This window comes from Lonchura striata, chromosome 3 (assembly GCF_050655825.1).
Source record: "Lonchura striata isolate lonStrDom1 chromosome 3, ASM5065582v1, whole genome shotgun sequence".
Classification (NCBI taxonomy): Eukaryota; Metazoa; Chordata; class Aves; order Passeriformes; family Estrildidae; genus Lonchura; species Lonchura striata.
The window spans coordinates 1,491,058-1,508,290 of NC_140705.1; the positions used below are offsets into that span (position 1 = coordinate 1,491,058).

The following is a 17,233-nucleotide window of genomic DNA, read 5'->3' on the forward strand; positions in this document are numbered from 1 at the left end:
ATTCCAAGGTTTTATGGGAATATTTCAATAGTTTTTTAGATATTCCAAGGTTTTGAGAATATTCCAAGGTTGTATGGGAATATTTTGTGGTATTTTTGGATATTCCAAGGTTTTAAGGGAATATTTTGGGGTTTTTTTTTGGATATTCCAAACTTTTATGGAAGTATTCCAATTTTTGGGGGGATATTCTGGGATTTTATGGGAATATTTTGGGGGTTTTGGGGATATTCCGAGGTTTTATGGGAATATTTTGGATTTTTTTGGATATTCCAAGGTTTTATGGGAATATTTTGGGTTTTTTGGGGATATTCCAGGGTTTTTTTGGGATTTTCCTCCCTCGGAGCAGCCAAATCCCATCCCAGCTCCCGCCCCTCTGGAAAAGCCAAATCCCAAGGAAAAATCCAAGCCCAGCGAGAGGAGCAAAGAAATCCATTTATTGGGAACGTTCCGGAGGAAAAACTCGGGGAAAATCCAGCCCAAAAACTTGGGGAAATCCAGGAAAAAACCTGGAAAAATCCAACCCCTAAATCTGAGAAATCCAACCCTAAAAACTGCGGAAAAATCCAGGAAAAAACTTGGGAAAATCCAAAATCCAGAGGGAAAAATCCAACTGCAGAAAGAGGGAAAATCCAGGTTAAAAAAAGAGGGAAAATCTGACCTGAAAGAGGGAAAATCCAGCCCCAAAAATAGGGAAAATCCAGGAAAAAAAACCTGGGAAAATCCAGGAAAAAAACTTAGGAAAATCCATCACAAAAGGAAGGAAAAGCCAGCAGACAAAAAAGAGGGAAAATCTGACCTAAAAAAGGGAAAATTCAGCCCAAAAACTTGAGAAAATCCAGGAAAAAACTTGGGAAAAATCCAAACTCCAGAGGGAAAATCCTGCCTGGAAAAAAGGGAAAATCCAACCCCAAAGTTGGAAAAGTGGGAAAATCCAAGTAAAAAATGAGGGAAATTCCAACCCCAAGTTTGAGAAATCCAACCCTAAAAACTTGGGAAAAATCCAGGAATAAAACTTGGGAAAATCCAACCTCAAAGGGAAAAATCCAAGCCTAAAAACTTGGGAAAACCCAAACCCCAGAAAGAGGGAAACTTGGGAAAATCCAACCCCAAACCTGGGAAAACTCAACCTGAAACCTTGGGAGAATCCGGCCCGGAAAAGTGGGAAAATCCAACTAAAATAGAGGGAAAATCCAACGGGAAAAAACTCGGGAAAATCCAACCGGAAAAGGAGGGAAAATCTGACCTGAAAAAGGGGAAATCCAGGCAAAAACTTGGAAAAATCCAAAGCCCAGAGGGAAACTTCAATCCTAAAACCTGGATGCCGGGCTCTGGAATTCCAGCTCCGGAATCCTGGGAATTCCAGCTTTGGAACCCTGGGAATCCCGGGAATTCCAGCTCCATTATCCCGGGCTATCAGGGCTCGGGAATCCCAGGAATTCTTGGGTCTGAAATCTTGGGAATTCCGGCTTCGGAATCCCAGTATTCCAAGGTCTTTAATCTCTGGAATTCCAGATCTGGAACTCTGGGGATTCCAGTTCCATTACCCCGGGAATTTTGGCTCCGTAATCCCGGGAATTCCATCTCCATAATCCCAGGAATTCCAGCTCTGGAACTCTGGTGATTCCCGCTCCATTACCCCAGGCAGTCAGGGCTCTGGAATCCTGGGAATTCTGGGGTTTGGAATCCCAGGAATTCTAGCTCTGGAACCCCGGGAATTCCAGCTCCATTACCCCAGGCGGTAAGGGCTGTGTAACCCCAGGAATTCCGGCTTCGTATTCCTGGGATCTCCGGGCTCTGGAATCCCAGGAACTCCAGCTCTGGAATCCTGGGAATTCTGGGCTCTGGAATCCTGCAAATTCCAGCTCTGGAATCCTGGGAATTCTGGGGTCTGGAATACTGGGAATTCCAGCTCTGGAATCCCGGGAATTGCAGCTTCACAACCCTGGGAATTCTGGGCCCTGGAATCCCGGGAATTCCATCTCCATTACCCCAGGCGGTCAGGGTTGTATAACCCCGGGAATTCCGGCTCCGTATTCCCAGGCTCTCTGGGCTCCATAATCCTGGGATCTCTGGGCTCAGCATTCCCGTGCTCTCCGGGCTCCACATTCCCGTGCTCTCCGGGCTCCATGTTCCCGTGTTCTCCGGGCTCCATGTTCCCGTGCTCTCCAGGCTCCACATTCCCGTGCTCTCCAGGCTCCATGTTCCCGTGCTCTCCGGGCTCCATGTTCCCGTGTTCTCCGGGCTCCACATTCCCGTGCTCTCCGGGCTCCATGTTCCCGTGTTCTCCAGGCTCCATGTTCCCGTGCTCTCCAGGCTCCATGTTCCCGTGCTCTCCAGGCTCCACATTCCCGTGCTCTCCGGGCTCCACATTCCCGTGTTCTCCGGGCTCCACATTCCCATGTTCTCCAGGCTCTGTATTCCCGTGTTCTCCGGGCTCCATGTTCCCATGCTCTCCGGGCTCCATGTTCCCGTGCTCTCCAGGCTCCACATTCCCGTGTTCTCCGGGCTCGGCGTTCCCGTGCTCTCCAGGCTCCATGTTCCCGTGCTCTCCGGGCTCTGTATTCCCGTGCTCTCCAGGCTCCACATTCCCGTGCTCTCCGGGCTCCACATTCCCATGTTCTCCAGGCTCTGTATTCCCGTGTTCTCCAGGCTCCACGTTCCCGTGCTCTCCGTGGCGCTCCTGCAGGGCGCGGACGATGGCGGCGGCGGGCGGGCGCAGCGAGGGCGGCGCGGCCGTGCAGGCGCAGAGCAGCTCCCGCACCGCCGCGTGTGCCGGTGCCAGCGCCGCCCGCGGCAGCGCCGGCCGCGAGCCCAGCGCCGCCCGGAACGCCGCCTCGGCCCACGAAACCTCCGGAGTGGAGTCCTCCAGACGGGAATCGTCCGGATGGGAATCGTCCAGACGGGAATCCTCCAGACGGGAATCGTCCGGATGGGAATCGTCCGGATGGGAATCGTCCAGACGGGAATCGTCCAGACGGGAATCCTCCGGATGGGAATCGTCCAGACGGGAATCCTCCAGACGGGAATCGTCCAGACAGGAATCCTCCAGATGGGAATTCTCCAGATGGGAATCCTTCAGATGGGAATTCTCCAACACGGGATCCTCCAGATGGGAATCCTTCAGATGGGAATTCTCCAACACGGGATCCTCCAGATGGGAATCCTTCAGACAGGAATTCTCCAGACGGGAATCTTCCAGACGGGAATCCTCCAGATGGGAATCCTTCAGATGGGAATCCTTCAGATGGGAATCCTCCAAAACAGGATCCTCCAGACGGGAATTCTCCAGATGGGAATCCTCCAGACGGGAATTCTCCAGGTGGGAATCCTTCAGACGGGAATCTCCTGATACGGGATCCTCCAGCCGGGACTCCTCTGACCAGGAATCCTGATCCTCTGGAATGGCGGAGAGAGCGGGTGTGGGGATGGGAGAGGATCCCGGGAACGCCGGCCACCATGTTCCCTGGGATCCGCTGGGAATTCCAGCCCGAAATCCCAAGATCCCGAAATCCCAAGATCCTGAAATCCCATGATCCCAAGATCCTGACCCTCTGGAATGGCAGTGGGAGAGCGCAGACGTGGGGAGCAGATCCCGGGAATGCCGGCCCCGATCCCAGCCCGCTGTGTCCCAATGTTCCCTGGGATCCGCTGGGAATTCCATCCCAAAATCCCAAGATCCTGAAATCCCATGATCCCAAGATCCCGACCCGCTGGAACGGCGGAGAGAGTGGGTGTGGGGACGGCAGAAGATCCTGGGAATGCCGGCCACCATGTTCCCTGGGATCCGCTGGGAATTCCGGCCCAGCCCCTCCCCACTCTCCCAGCCAGGAATTCCTTCCCAAGATCCCAAATTCCCAAAATCACAAATTCCCAAAGTCCCAAATTCCCCAAATCCCAAGACTGCAAGATCCTAAGATCCCAAAGTTCCAATATCCCAAGATCCAAAATCCCCAAATCCCAAGTTTCCAAGATCCCAAAGTCCCAATATCCCAAGATCCCAAATTCCCAAGCTTCCAAGAACCCAACATCCCAAGATCCCAAAGTCCCAAGTTGCCAAAATCCCAAGATCCCAAAATCCCAAATTCCCAAAGTCCCAAATTCCCAAAATCCCCAAATCCCAAGATTCCAAAGATCCCAAGATCCCGACCCTCTGGAACGGCAGCAGGGCGCAGACATCGGAAGCGGATCCCGGGAATGCCGGCCCCGATCCCGGCCCGGTGCTTCCCGATGTTCCCAGGGTGATCCCGACCTTTCCTTGGAAGGTCCCTGGGAATCTCTGGGAATTCCAGCCCAGCCGGGAATTCCTTCCCAGATCCCAAAATCCCGAAATCCCACCGCTCTGTCAGTGGGAGCTGTTCCTGTCCTGCCGTTCCCGGCTCTTTTCCCAAATCCCTCTCCAGCTCTCCTGGATTGGATCCATCCCCATCCCGACTCTTCTCCAGGAAGGAATTTTGGGATCCAGGGGTTCCACTGGGAATTCGGGACTCCAGGAAGTGTCTCCCTTCCCTTTTCCATCCCCAAATTCCATAGAAATCCCTCGGGATGGATCCTGAGCGTCCTGGATCCCAGAACCCCGGAACGGTTTGGGATGGGATCCATGGATCTCCAATCCCATCCCAGGGACACCTCCACGATCCCGGGGTGATCCAAACCCAGCCCGGGACGTTCCAGGGATTCTCTGGGAATTCCAGCCCATCACCCCACCCCCATTTCCCATTCCCGTCCCTCCGTCCCTTCTCCCAAATCCCGGAGCCCCTTTCCCGCCGGATCCCGTGACCGCGGGGGGATTCCCCGGCTCCTTCCCGGGGGAATTCCCGGAATTCCGGACCTGGGGCGGGGCTGGGGGGCAGGTGGGGCACGGCCAGGGCCAGCATCTCCCAGAGCGTGAGGCCGAAGGCGAAGACGTCGGAGCGGTCGGAGATGATCCCGCCCGGCTCCAGCGCCTCCGGAGGCAGCCACGGCTCCGAGCCCACGTAGCGCGCCGACGGGTCTGAGACTGCGCCGGGAAACGGGAACGGGAACGGGAATGGGAACGGGAATGGGAACGGGAATGGGAACGGGAACGGGAACCGGGAATGGGAACGGGAATGGGAATGGGAAATGGGAACCGGGAATGGGAACAGGGTCAGTGAGCGCGGCCGGGAATGGGAACGGGAATGGGGAACAGGAACCGGAAATGGGAACTGGAACGGGAATGGGGAACGGGAATGGGACTGCGCCGGGAAACAGGAATGGGAACAGGGAACGGGGAACAGGGAACGGGGTCAGTGAGCGCGGCCGGGAATGGGAACGGGAATGGGGAACGGGAACCGGAAATGGGAACGGGAACCGGAAATGGGAACAGGAACGGGAATGAGGAATGGGAACCGGAAATGGGAACAGGAACGGGAATGGGGAACGGGAACCGGAAATGGGGAACTGGAACGGGAATGGGGAACGGGAAACGGGATCGGGAACCGGGAATGGGAACAGGGAACGGGGTCAGTGAGCGCGGCCGGGAAACGGGAACGGGAATGGGGAACGGGAACCGGAAATGGGAACGGGAACCGGAAATGGGAACAGGAACGGGAATGAGGAATGGGAACCGGAAATGGGAACAGGAACGGGAATGGGGAATGGGAACCGGAAATGGGAACGGGAATGGGGAATGGGAACGGGGTCAGTGAGCACGGCCGGGAAACGGGAATGGGGAACAGGAACCGGAAATGGGGAACGGGAACCGGAAATGGGAACGGGAACGGGAATGGGAACGGGGTCAGTGAGCACGGCCGGGAACAGGAATAGGGAATGGGAATGGGAAACGGGAATGGGAACGGGAATGGGGAATGGGGTCACTGAGCGCGGCCGGGAATGGGAACGGGAATGGGAATTGGGAACGGGAATGGGAATGGGAACAGGGAACGGGAATTGGGAACGGGAACAGGAATGGGGTCAGTGCCTGCTCCGGGAATGGGAAACGGGGTCAGTGAGTGTGGCCAGGAATGGGAATGGGGAACGGGAATGGGAACAGGGTCAGTGACTGTAACCGGAACCGGGAATGGGAACGGGAACCGGGGACAGGAACGGGAATGGGAACGGGATCAGTGAGTGCAACTGGAACCGGGAATGGGAACGGGAACCGGGGACAGGAATGGGAATGGGAACGGGATCAGTGAGTGCAACTGGAACTGGGAATGGGAGCAGGAACGAGAATGGGGATGGGAATAGGATCGGGATTGGGAATGGGAACAGGGACCAGGAATGGAAATGAGAACAGGAACAAGGTTGGGGGTGGGAGTGGGAATGGGATCAGGGAAGGGAATGGGAATGGGAACAGGAACGGGGTCAGTGACTGCAGCCGGAACCGGGAATCGGGGAGTGGGAATGGGAACCGGGAATGGGAACGGGGACAGGAATGGGAGTGGGAATGGGAACAGGAATGTGATCGGGAATGGGAATGGATCAGGAATGGGGATGGGAACGGGCATGGGAATGGGAGCAGGAATGGGAATGGGATTGGGAAATGCAATGGGATTGGGATTGGGATTGGGATTGGGAATGGGGTTGCTCACTGCAATGGGGTTGGGGTCGGGATCGGAAATGAGAACAGGAATGGGGTCAGGAACGGGATTGGGAATAGGATCAGAAGTGGGATTGCTCACTGCAATAGGATTGGGATTGGATCGAGAATGGGATTGGACTGGACTGGGAATGGGATTGGGAACGGGAGTGGGCTGAGAATGGGATTGGATTTGGGAATGGGATTGGATTGGGAATGGGAGTGGATTTGGGAATGGGATCGCACTGGGAACGGGATTCAGAAAGGGATTAGATTGGGAACAGGATTGGTTGGCAATGGGATTGGGATAGGTTAGGGAATGGGATTGGATTGGGAATGGGACCCATGGGAAAGGGATCCATGGGACGGGAACCCCACATTCCCGGGAATCCCATCCCAACGGAATGGAGGTGGGATCCATGGGAACAGGATCCATGGGATTGGGATGCATGGGATTGGGATCCATGGGACGGGAACCCCACATTCCCGGGAATCCCATCCCAACGGAATGGAGGTGGGATCCATGAGAATGGGAGTGGGATCCATGGGAATGGGACGGAGAACATTGGGAATGGGATCTATGGGATGGGATGAGATCCATGGGAATGGATGGGAACCCCACATTCCCGGGAATCCCATCCCAACGGAATGGAGGTGGGATCCATGGGAACAGGATCCATGGGATTGGGATGCATGGGATGGGAATCCCATCCCAACGGGAATGGAGATGGGCTCCATTGGGACTGCGATCTCTGGGGGTGGGATCCATGGGAACGGGATCCGTGGGCTGGCCCCCCCATCCATTCCCAGGGATTCCCGGAATTCCGGGGCCGCACCGGTCAGGTTCTCATCCAGGGGCAGGGAGACGCCGACGTCGCAGATCTTGACGGCCTCGAAGTCGCCGCGGACGACGATGTTGGGAGATTTGATGTCGCCGTGCAGCAGCCGCTGCTCCGTGTGCAGGTACTGCCCCGGGAAAAACGGGAATGAGCGCCGGGAAAAACGGGAATGAGCGCCGGGAACAACGGGAACGAGAGATGGGAATGCCAGGAATGAGAGCCGGGAACAACGGGAATGAACACCGGGAATGCCAGGAATGAACACCGGGAATGCCGGGATTTGATGTCGCCGTGCAGCAGCCGCTGCTCCGTGTGCAGGTACTGCCCCGGGAACGCCGGGAAAAACGGGAATGAGCGCCGGGAACAAGAGATGAGAACACCGGGAATGAGAGTTGGGAACAATGGAAACAAGTGCCGGAACAACGGGAACGAGGGCTGGGAACAACTGGGACGGTGGGAACGAGGGCCGGGAACAACGGGAACACCGGGAACAAGCACTGGAACAACGGGAACGAGACCTGGGAACAACAGGAATTAACACAGGGAACGTTGGGAATGAACACCGGGAATGAAGGACAGGAACAACGGGAACGAGCGCCGGAACAACGGGAATGAGAGCCGGGAACAAGAGATGAGAACACCGGGAATGAGAACACCAAGAATAAACACCGGGAATGCCAGGAATGAACACCGGGAATGCCGGGCATGAGGGCCGGGAATGAGGGCCGGGAACACCGGGAACGAGAGATGGGAACACCGGGAATGAGAGCCAGGAATATCAGGAATGAATGCCGGGAACATCGGGAAATGCCGTGGTTTTTCCCAGAATCCCGTGTTTTTTCCCAGAATCCCGTGGTTTTCCCCCAGAATTCCCCGTTTATCCCCGGAATCCCATGTTTTTCCCCGGAATTCCCTGTTTTCCCATAATCCCATGTTTTTTTCCCATAATCCTGTGTTTTACCCCTGGAATCCCATGTTTTCCCCGGAATTCCCCGTTTTCCCATAATCCTGTGTTTTTGCCCAGAATCCCAGGTTTTTCCTGTGGAATTCCCCGTTTTTCCCGTAATCCCATGTTTTCCCCTGGAATTCCCCATTTTTCCCAGAATCCTGTGTTTCCCCCGTAATCCCATGTTTTCGCAGTAATCCCATGTTTTCCCTGTAATTCCATGTTTTTCCCCCATAATCCCATGTTTTTCCATAATCCCATGTTTTCCCCCATAATCCCATGTTTTCCCCCCATAATCCCATGTTTTCCCCCACAATCCCATATTTTCCCCCACAATCCCATGTTTTTTCCCCCATAATCCCATGTTTTTCCCCATAATACCATGTTTTATCCCCACAATCCCATGTTTTTCCCCTGTAATCCCATGTTTTCCCCCACAATCCCATGTTTTTCCCCCATAATCCCATGTTTTCCCCCACAATCCCATGTTTTTCCCCCATAATCCCATGTTTTCCCCCACAATCCCATGTTTTCCCCCACAATCCCGTGTTTTCCCCATAATCCCATGTTTTTCCCCCATAATCCCGTGTTTTCCCCCATAATCCCGTTTTCCCCCACAATCCCATGTTTTTTCCCCGTAATCCCGTTTTCCCCCACAATCCCATGTTTTTCCCCCATAATCCCGTTTTTCCCCCATAATCCCGTTTTTCCGTAATCCCGTGTTTCCGGGGGCGGTACCTGCAGGCCGCGGGCCACGGCCAGCGCCACGCGCAGGATGGTGTCGGCCGGGAAGGGCCCCCGGCGCCGCTCCCGGCGCTCCTCGATCCGCTCGAGCAGCGAGCGCTCGCCCCCGAACTCCATGGCCAGGCACAGGCTCCCGTCCGCGGCCACCGCCAGCGCCCGGAACCCTGCCCGGGAAATGGATCCTTGGGATCCTTGGGATCCTTGGGAATGGGAGCCGTGGGATCATTGGGAATGGGAGCCGTGGGATCATTGGGAATGGGAGCCATGGGAATGGGAGCGAGCGCTCGCCCCCGAACTCCATGGCCAGGCACAGGCTCCCGTCCGCGGCCACCGCCAGCGCCCGGAACCCTGCCCGGGAAATGGATCCTTGGGATCCTTGGGATCCTTGGGAATGGGAGCCGTGGGATCATTGGGAATGGGAGCCGTGGGATCATTGGGAATGGGAGCCATGGGAATGGGAGCGAGCGCTCGCCCCCGAACTCCATGGCCAGGCACAGGCTCCCGTCCGCGGCCACCGCCAGCGCCCGGAACCCTGCCCGGGAAATGGATCCTTGGGATCCTTGGGATCCTTGGGAATGGGAGCCATGGGAATGGGAGCCTTGGGAATGGGAGCCGTGGAATCCTTGAGAATGGGAGCCATGGGAATGGGATCCTTGGGAATGGGATCCTTGGGAATGGGATCCTTGGGAATGGGAGCCTTGGGAATGGGAGCCTTGGGAATGGGATCCTTGGGAATGGGAGCCATGGGAATGGGAGCCTTGGGAATGGGAGCCTTGGGAATGGGATCCTTGGGAATGGGATCCCTGGGAATGGGAGCTGTGGGATCATTGGGAATGGGAGCCGTGGGAATGGGAGCCGTGGGATCCTTGGGAATGGGAGCCATGGGAATGGGAGCCGTGGGAATGGGAGCCGTGGGAATGGGAGCCGTGGGATCCTTGGGAATGGGAGCCTTGGGAATGGGAGCCGTGGGAATGGGAGCTGTGGGATCCTTGGGAATGGGAGCCGTGGGATCCTTGGGAATGGGAGCCGTGGGATACTTGGGAATGGGAGCCTTGGGAATGGGAGCCGTGGGAATGGGAGCTGTGGGATACTTGGGAATGGGAGCCGTGGGATCCAATTGTTCCATTCCCAATGGATCCGTCCCCATTTCTATCTATCCAACGCCATTCCCATGGATCCAGCCCCATTCCCAACAGATCCAAGGCATTCCCAGGGATCCAACCCCATTTTCCATGGATCCAACCCCATTCCTAGGGATCCATCCCTCCATTCCCACAGATCCAAACCCCATTCCCGGGGCTCCAGCCCCATTCCCATGGATCCAACCCCTCCATTCCCAGGAATCCAACTCCATTCCCAGGGACCCATTCCTACATTCCCAATGGATCCAAACCCCCCCATTCCCATGGATCCATCCCTTCATTCCCAGGGATCCAACCCCATTCCCAACAAATCCAACCCATTCCCAATGAATCCAACCCCCCCTTTCCCAACAGATCCATCCCCATTCCCAACGGATCCGTCCCCATTCCCAACGGATCCGTCCCCATTCCTATCTATCCAAATCCATTCCCAAGGGATCCATCCCTCCATTCCCAGGGTTCCATCCCCATTCCCAAAGGATCCATTCCCATGCATCCAACCCCATTTTCAATGGATCCAACCCCTCCATTCCCATGGATCCAACTCCTCCATTCCCATGGATCCAGCCCCACTCCCATGGATCCATCCCCATTCCCAGGGATCCATCCCCCCATTCCCAAGGATCCAGCCCCATTCCCAGGGATCCATCCCCCCATTCCCATGGATCCATCCCCATTCCCAGGGATCCATCCCCCCAATCCCATGGATCCAACCCCATTCCTGGGGCTCCATCCCCATTCCCACAGATCCATTCCCAATGGATCCATCCCCATTCCCATGGATCCAGCCCCATTCCCACAGATCCATTCCCAATGGATCCATCCCCATTCCCACGGCTCCATCCCCATCCCCATTGATCCAGCCCCATTCCCAGGATCCATCCCCATTGATCCAGCCCCATCCCCATGGATCCATCCCCATTCCCACGGCTCCATCCCCATTCCCAGGATCCATCCCCATTGATCCAGCCCCATTCCCAATGGATCCATCCCCATCCCCATTGATCCAGCCCCATTTCCAGGATCCATCCCCATTGATCCATCCCCATCCCCATTGATCCATGCCCATCCCCATTGATCCATCCCCATCCCCATTGATCCAGCCCCATTTCCAGGATCCATCCCCATTGATCCAGCCCCATCCCCATGGATCCAGCCCCATTCCCAATGGATCCATCCCCATCGATCCAGCCCCATTCCCAGGATCCATCCCCATTGATCCATCTCCATTCCCATTGATCCACCCCCATCCCCATTGATCCACCCCCATTCCCATTGATCCATCCCCATTCCCAGGATCCATCCCCATTGATCCAGCCCCATTCCCAGGATCCATCCCCATTGATCCACCCCCATTCCCAGGATCCATCCCCATTGATCAACCCCCATTCCCGGGATCCATCATCCCCATTCCCAGGATCCATCCCCACGGCTCCACCCCCATTCCCCGGCTCCGTCCCCATCCCGCGGCGCTCCGGCGGCGCTCCGGCGCTGCCCACCCACGATGTTGGGGTGCCGGAGGCTCCGCAGGGTCCGGGCCTCGTGGCGGAGGCGCCGCTGGAAGAGGCTCCGCTGGCTCCGGGAGCAGCCGGCCGCGATCTTCTTCACGGCCCACGGCGAGCGCGACGAGCCCCGCGGAGACCTGCGGGAAAAACGGGAATTCCCGGGGAATTCCCACCGGGAACAGCCCTGCCGCGGGGCTCCCCAGGGCACCGGGGAAACGGATCCGCTCCCGCCGCGGTACGGGAATTCCCAGCTCCCCCAGGGGTTTTCTGGGAATTTTTATCCGGTCCCAATTCCAGGCGGAGTTGGTGGAGGGAAGGAGTGGAGCTCAAAATCCCTGGAATTCCAGCTGGGAAAGGGTTAGCCCAGAATAATGGAGGCCAAATCCCCGGAATTCCAGGTGGGAAAGGGTTAGCCCAGGATAATGGAGGCCAAATCCCAGAATTCCAGCCAGGAAAGGGTTATCCTGAAGTAACAGAGCCCAAATCCCAGGAATTCCCAGGAATGGAACCCAAAACCCCAGAATTCCCAGCAATGGAGCCCAAAATGCTGGAATTCTCAGGAATGGAGCCCAAAATCCCAGAATTCCCAGCAATGGAGCCCAAATCCCTGGAATTCCAGCCGGGACAGTGTTATTCCAAAATAACAGAGCCCAAATCCCAGAATTCCCAGGAATGGAGCCCAAAACCCCTGGAATTCCTGCTGGGAAAGGGTTATCCCAGAATAATGGAGCCCAAAATCCTGGAATTCCCAGGAATGGAGCCCAAATCCCGGAATTCGCAGGAATGGAGCCCAAAATCCCAGAATTCCCAGCAATGGAGCCCAAATCCCTGGAATTCCACCCGAGACAGTGTTATTCCAAAATAACAGAGCCCAAATCCTGGAATTCCCAGGAATGGAGCCCAAAATCCCTGGAATTCCTGCTGGGAAAGGGTTATCCCAGAATAATGGAGCCCAAAATCCTGGAATTCCCAGGACTGGAACCCAAATCCCGGAGTTCCATCCCAAAGCGCCGCGCTCCCTCCTGGCTCCGCCATTCCCGAGTCCCTCCCCGGGCTCCGTCTCTTTCCCGGGAGCGGGGCCGGATTCCCGGCGGGATTTCCCGGGATCGCCATTCCCGCGGCCGTTCCCGACCTTTCCATCAGGTAGACGCTGACTCCGGTGCCGAATCCCAACTTCCGCATGAAGGGAGAGGCCGGGATGGTGATGGACACGAGGCCGGAATCTGCGGGGGAAATTCCCGGTGATCCCGCGGGAAATCCCGCCGGGAAATCCCGCTGGGATGGGGAAATCCTGCTGGGAAATCCCGCTGGGATGGGGAAATCCTGCTGGGATGGGGAAATCCCGCTGGGAAATCCCGCTGGGATGGGGAAATCCTGCTGGGAAATTCCACTGGGATGGGGAAATCCTGCTGGGATGGGGAAATCCCGCTGGGAAATCCCGCTGGGATGGGGAAATCCTGCTGGGAAATCCCGCTGGGATGGGGAAATCCCGCTGGGAAATCCCGCTGGGATGGGGAAATCCCGCTGGGAAATCCCGCTGGGATGGGGAAATCCCGCTGGGATGGGGAAATCCCGCTGGGATGGGGAAATCCCGCTGGGATGGGGAAATCCCGCTGGGAAATCCTGCTGGGATGGGGAAATCCTGCTGGGATGGGGAAATCCCGCTGGGATGGGGAAATCCCGCTGGGAAATCCCGCTGGGATGGGGAAATCCTGCTGGGATGGGGAAATCCCGCTGGGATGGGGAAATGCTGCTGGGAAATTCCACTGGGATGGGGAAATCCTGCTGGGATGGGGAATTCCTGATCCCATGGGAATTCCCAATCCCATGGGAATTCCCGATCCCATGGGAATTCCCGATCCCATGGGAATTCCGGCATTCTCACCGTCTCTGTCCCGGTGGGACGAGGGCGCCGGGGACTGGAAGGTGTCCATGGAGCCGATCCCGATGATCCCGATGATCCCGATCCCAATCTCGATCCTGATGATCCCGATGATCCCAATCCCAGTCCCGATGATCCCGATGATCCCAATCCCAGTCCCGATCCCAATCCTAATCCAAATAATCCCGATCCTGCGGGGCACAAGGGGAACTGGAGGGACCCCCATGGCACCGGGGGCCGGATTTGGGAATTGGGGGAAATTCTGGGAACTGGGGAGAGTTGGGTTTGGGAATTGGGGAAATCCTGGATTTGGGAACTGGGGGGTGAAGGGGGGGCCAGATTTGGGAATTAGGGGAAATTTTGGAAAGAGGGGGCAGCCTGGATTTGGGAATTGGGGGAAATTCTGGGAATTGGGGAGAGTTGGATTTGGGGATTGGGGGAGGTACCAGATTTGGGAATTGGGGAAATCCTGGATTTGGGAACTGGGGGGCGAAGGGGGGAGGCCAGATTTGGGAATTAGGGGAAATTTTGGAAAGTGGGGGGGCCTGGATTTGGGAACTGGGGGAAATTTTGGGAATTGGGAGGGCTGGATTGGGGAATTGGGGAAATCCTGGATTTGGGAACTGGGAGGGCTCAGATCTGGGTATTGAGGAAAATTTTGGGAATTGGGGAAATCCCAAATTTGAGAACTGGAGGAGGGGGGCTGGATTTGGGAATTAGGAAATCCCAAATTTGGGAATTGGGGAGTCCCATGTTTGACAATCAGGGGGTCCCAAATTTGGGAATTAGGAGGGCTGGATTTGGGAATTGGGAGATCCCAGATTTGGGAATTATGGGGGCCTGGATTTGGGATTTGGGAAAATCCTGGATTTGGGAGTTGGGGACTCCCAGATTTGGGAACTGGGGAAATCCCGGATTTGGGAATTATGGGGGCTCAGATTTGGGAATTTGGTAAATCCAGGATTTGGGAACTGAGGGGGGGGTCCCGTGATTTGGGAGGTCCCAGACTGGGGAATTTGGGGGGTTCCGGACGGGAGGGATCCCAAAGTGGAGGATGGAGGGGATCCCAAGGGATCCCAAGGGATCCCAGGGGATCCCAGATCTGGGGGGGGAGGAAATCCCAAAATCCCAAATGAGGGAATGGGGGAGGGGATCCCCAAAATCCCGGATCTGGGAATGGTCCCAGGCTGGGAGATGCCGGCCCGGGGAAGGGATTTGGGAATGGGGGATCCCGGAATTTGGGATCCCGGGGTTTGGGAATTGGGGGATCCCGGGGTTTGGGGATGGGGGCATCCCGGGATTTGGGGGATGGGGGGATCACGGGGTTCGGGATCCCGGGATTTGGGAATGGGGGCATCCCAGGAATTGGGGGATCCCGGGGTTTGGGGATGGGGGCATCCCGGGAATTGGGAATTGGGGGATCCCGGGGTTTGGGATCCCGGGGTTTGGGGATGGGGGGATCCCGGGAGTTGAGATCCCAGGATTTTGGGGATCAGTCCCAGCTCCGGGGGTTCCCAGGAAGCGATCCCGGATTTCGGGATCCCAGGGTTTGGGATCCCAGGGTTAGGGATCCCAGGATTTGGGAATGGGGGGATCCCGGGGTTCGGGATCCCGGGATTTCGGGAATGGGGGGATGCCGGGGTTCGGGATCCCGGGATTTCGGGAATGGGGGGATGCCGGGGTTTGGGATCCCGGGTTTTGGGATCCCGGGGTTCGGGATCCCGGGGTTTGGGATCCCGGGATTTCGGGAATGGCGGGATGCCGGGGTTCGGGATGCCGGGATTTTGGGGATCAGTCCCAGCTCCGGGGGTTCCCGGGAAGCGCCCCCGGCCCCACCTCGCTCCGGGGGTCGCTGCCGGCGGCCGCCGGGCCCGGGGGGCTCCGGGATCCTCTTCCCGCTGCCAATCCCGGGAATTCCCGGAGCCCGCTGCCGATCTCCAGGAATTCCGGGATCCTCTTCCCGCTGCCAATCCCGGGAATTCCCGGATCCCGCTGCCGAATCCCGGCCTCCTTTTCCCGGTGCCGATCCCGCGGAGCTCCGGGATCCTTTTCCCGCTCCCGCTGCCGATCCCCGGGAATTTGGGGCTCCTTTTCCTGGGAATTCCGGGCTCCTTTTCCAGGGGATTCCGGGCTCCTTTACCAGGAATTTGGGGCTCCTTTACCGGGAATTTGGGGCTCCTTCTCCAGGGAATTCCGGGCTCCTTTTCCAGGGGATTCCGGGCTCCTTTACCAGGAATTTGGGGCTCCTTTTACCGGGAATTTGGGGCTCCTTTACCTGGAATTTGGAGCTCCTTTTACCGGGAATTTGGGGCTCCTTTTCCCGGGAATTCCGGGCTCCTTTTCCCGCCTTTTCCGGCCGTTTTCGGGCGCCGCGTTCGAATCCCGCGCGCGCGCGCGCCGGCCCCGCCCCTTCCCGGGGGCGTGGCCAAACGGCACGTATGGAAATGAGTGGGCGTGGCCAAAGGTGGGGGCGTGGCCAAAGGCGCTGGGTGACGTCATCGCCCCGTCGGCCGTGGGGGCGTGGCCAGCGCGGGGTGGGCGTGGCCTGTGGCGGGCCCGACCGGATTTTGGGGGGATTTGGGGGATTTTGGGGGATTTGAGGGGATTTTGGGGAGAATTTGGGGTGATTTCAGGGAATTAGGGATGATTTGAGTGGATTTGGGGTGATTTCAGGGCATTAGGGAGGATTTGGGGGATTTGGGGGATTTTGGTGGATTTGGGGGATTTTGGGGAGAATTTGGGGTGATTTCAGGGAATTAGGGATGATTTGAGTGGATTTGGGGGGTTTGTGGGGATTTTGAGGGGATTTCAGGGAATTAGGGAGGATTTGGTGGATTTTGGGGATTTTGGAGGATTTTGGGGGGAATTTGGGGTGATTTCAGGGAATTAGGGAGGATTTGGTGGATTTTGGGGATTTTGGTGGATTTGGGGGGATATTGGGGGGAATTTGGGGTGATTTCAGGGAATTAGGGAGGATTTGGGGGATTTTGGGGGGATTTGGGGGATTTGGGAGAGTTTGGGGGAGAATTTGGGGTGATTTCAGGGAATTAGGGATGATTTGAGTGGATTTGGGGGGATTTTGGGGCATTTTGGGGCATTTGGGGCGCTCCGCGAGGCCCCAGGACCGTGGCGGGGCGCTGCGGGGTCGCTGGAACCCCGTAAAGGCCATAAACTGCCGAAAAGCCCCAAAAACCATAAAAAAAACCAACACAAATCCCCATAAACCCCAAAAAATCGTAAATCCCAAAAACCCACGAATCCCCATAAACCCCAAAAAACCAAAAATCCCAAAACCCCCGTAAACCCCTTAAAAATCCCATAAACCACATAGACCCCATAAATCCCATAAAAACCCCACAAACACCCTAAAATTCCATAAACCCCGAAAACCCCATAAATCCCATAAAAACCCCATAAACACCATAAATCCCATAAAAACCCCATAAACCCCATAAAACCCCCATAAATCCCATAAAAACCCCATAAATCCCATAAAAACACCATAAACCCCATAAATCCCATAAAACCCCCATAAATCCCATAAAAACCCCATAAATCCCATAAAAACACCATAAACCACACAAATCCCATAAAAACCCCATAAATCCCATAAACATCCCATAAATCCCACAAACCC

At 56.4% G+C, this 17,233-nt stretch overlaps 2 protein-coding genes across 4 annotated transcripts; both read right to left on the bottom strand.

Moving 5' to 3' along the window:
• Positions 1 to 412: 412 nt before the first annotated feature.
• Positions 413 to 16,021, bottom strand: PBK (PDZ binding kinase). Of its 3 annotated transcripts, XM_085574260.1 has the most exons (8): positions 15,433 to 16,021; positions 13,600 to 13,787; positions 12,847 to 12,937; positions 11,709 to 11,851; positions 9,062 to 9,231; positions 7,375 to 7,504; positions 4,829 to 4,996; positions 413 to 3,396 (listed from the first exon to the last, which is right to left on the bottom strand). In XM_085574260.1, exons 2-8 carry the CDS (start codon positions 13,646 to 13,648, stop codon positions 1,985 to 1,987), a joined length of 2,163 nt encoding a protein of 720 aa, XP_085430386.1. In that variant the 5' UTR covers positions 13,649 to 13,787; positions 15,433 to 16,021; the 3' UTR covers positions 413 to 1,984. The 3 variants fall into 3 exon arrangements, with proteins under 3 accessions (XP_085430386.1, XP_085430384.1, XP_085430385.1); XM_085574258.1 differs by lacking the exon at positions 15,433 to 16,021 and having other exon boundaries at positions 13,600 to 13,922; XM_085574259.1 differs by lacking the exons at positions 11,709 to 11,851; positions 12,847 to 12,937; positions 13,600 to 13,787; positions 15,433 to 16,021 and having other exon boundaries at positions 7,375 to 7,698; positions 9,062 to 9,627.
• On the bottom strand, positions 3,483 to 4,820 carry LOC146767755 (uncharacterized; the record flags this gene model as incomplete). Its single annotated transcript, XM_085577290.1, has 1 exon — positions 3,483 to 4,820. A coding segment is annotated over one exon (960 nt), but the record flags the coding sequence as incomplete, so codon positions are not given.
• Positions 16,022 to 17,233: the final 1,212 nt, after the last annotated feature.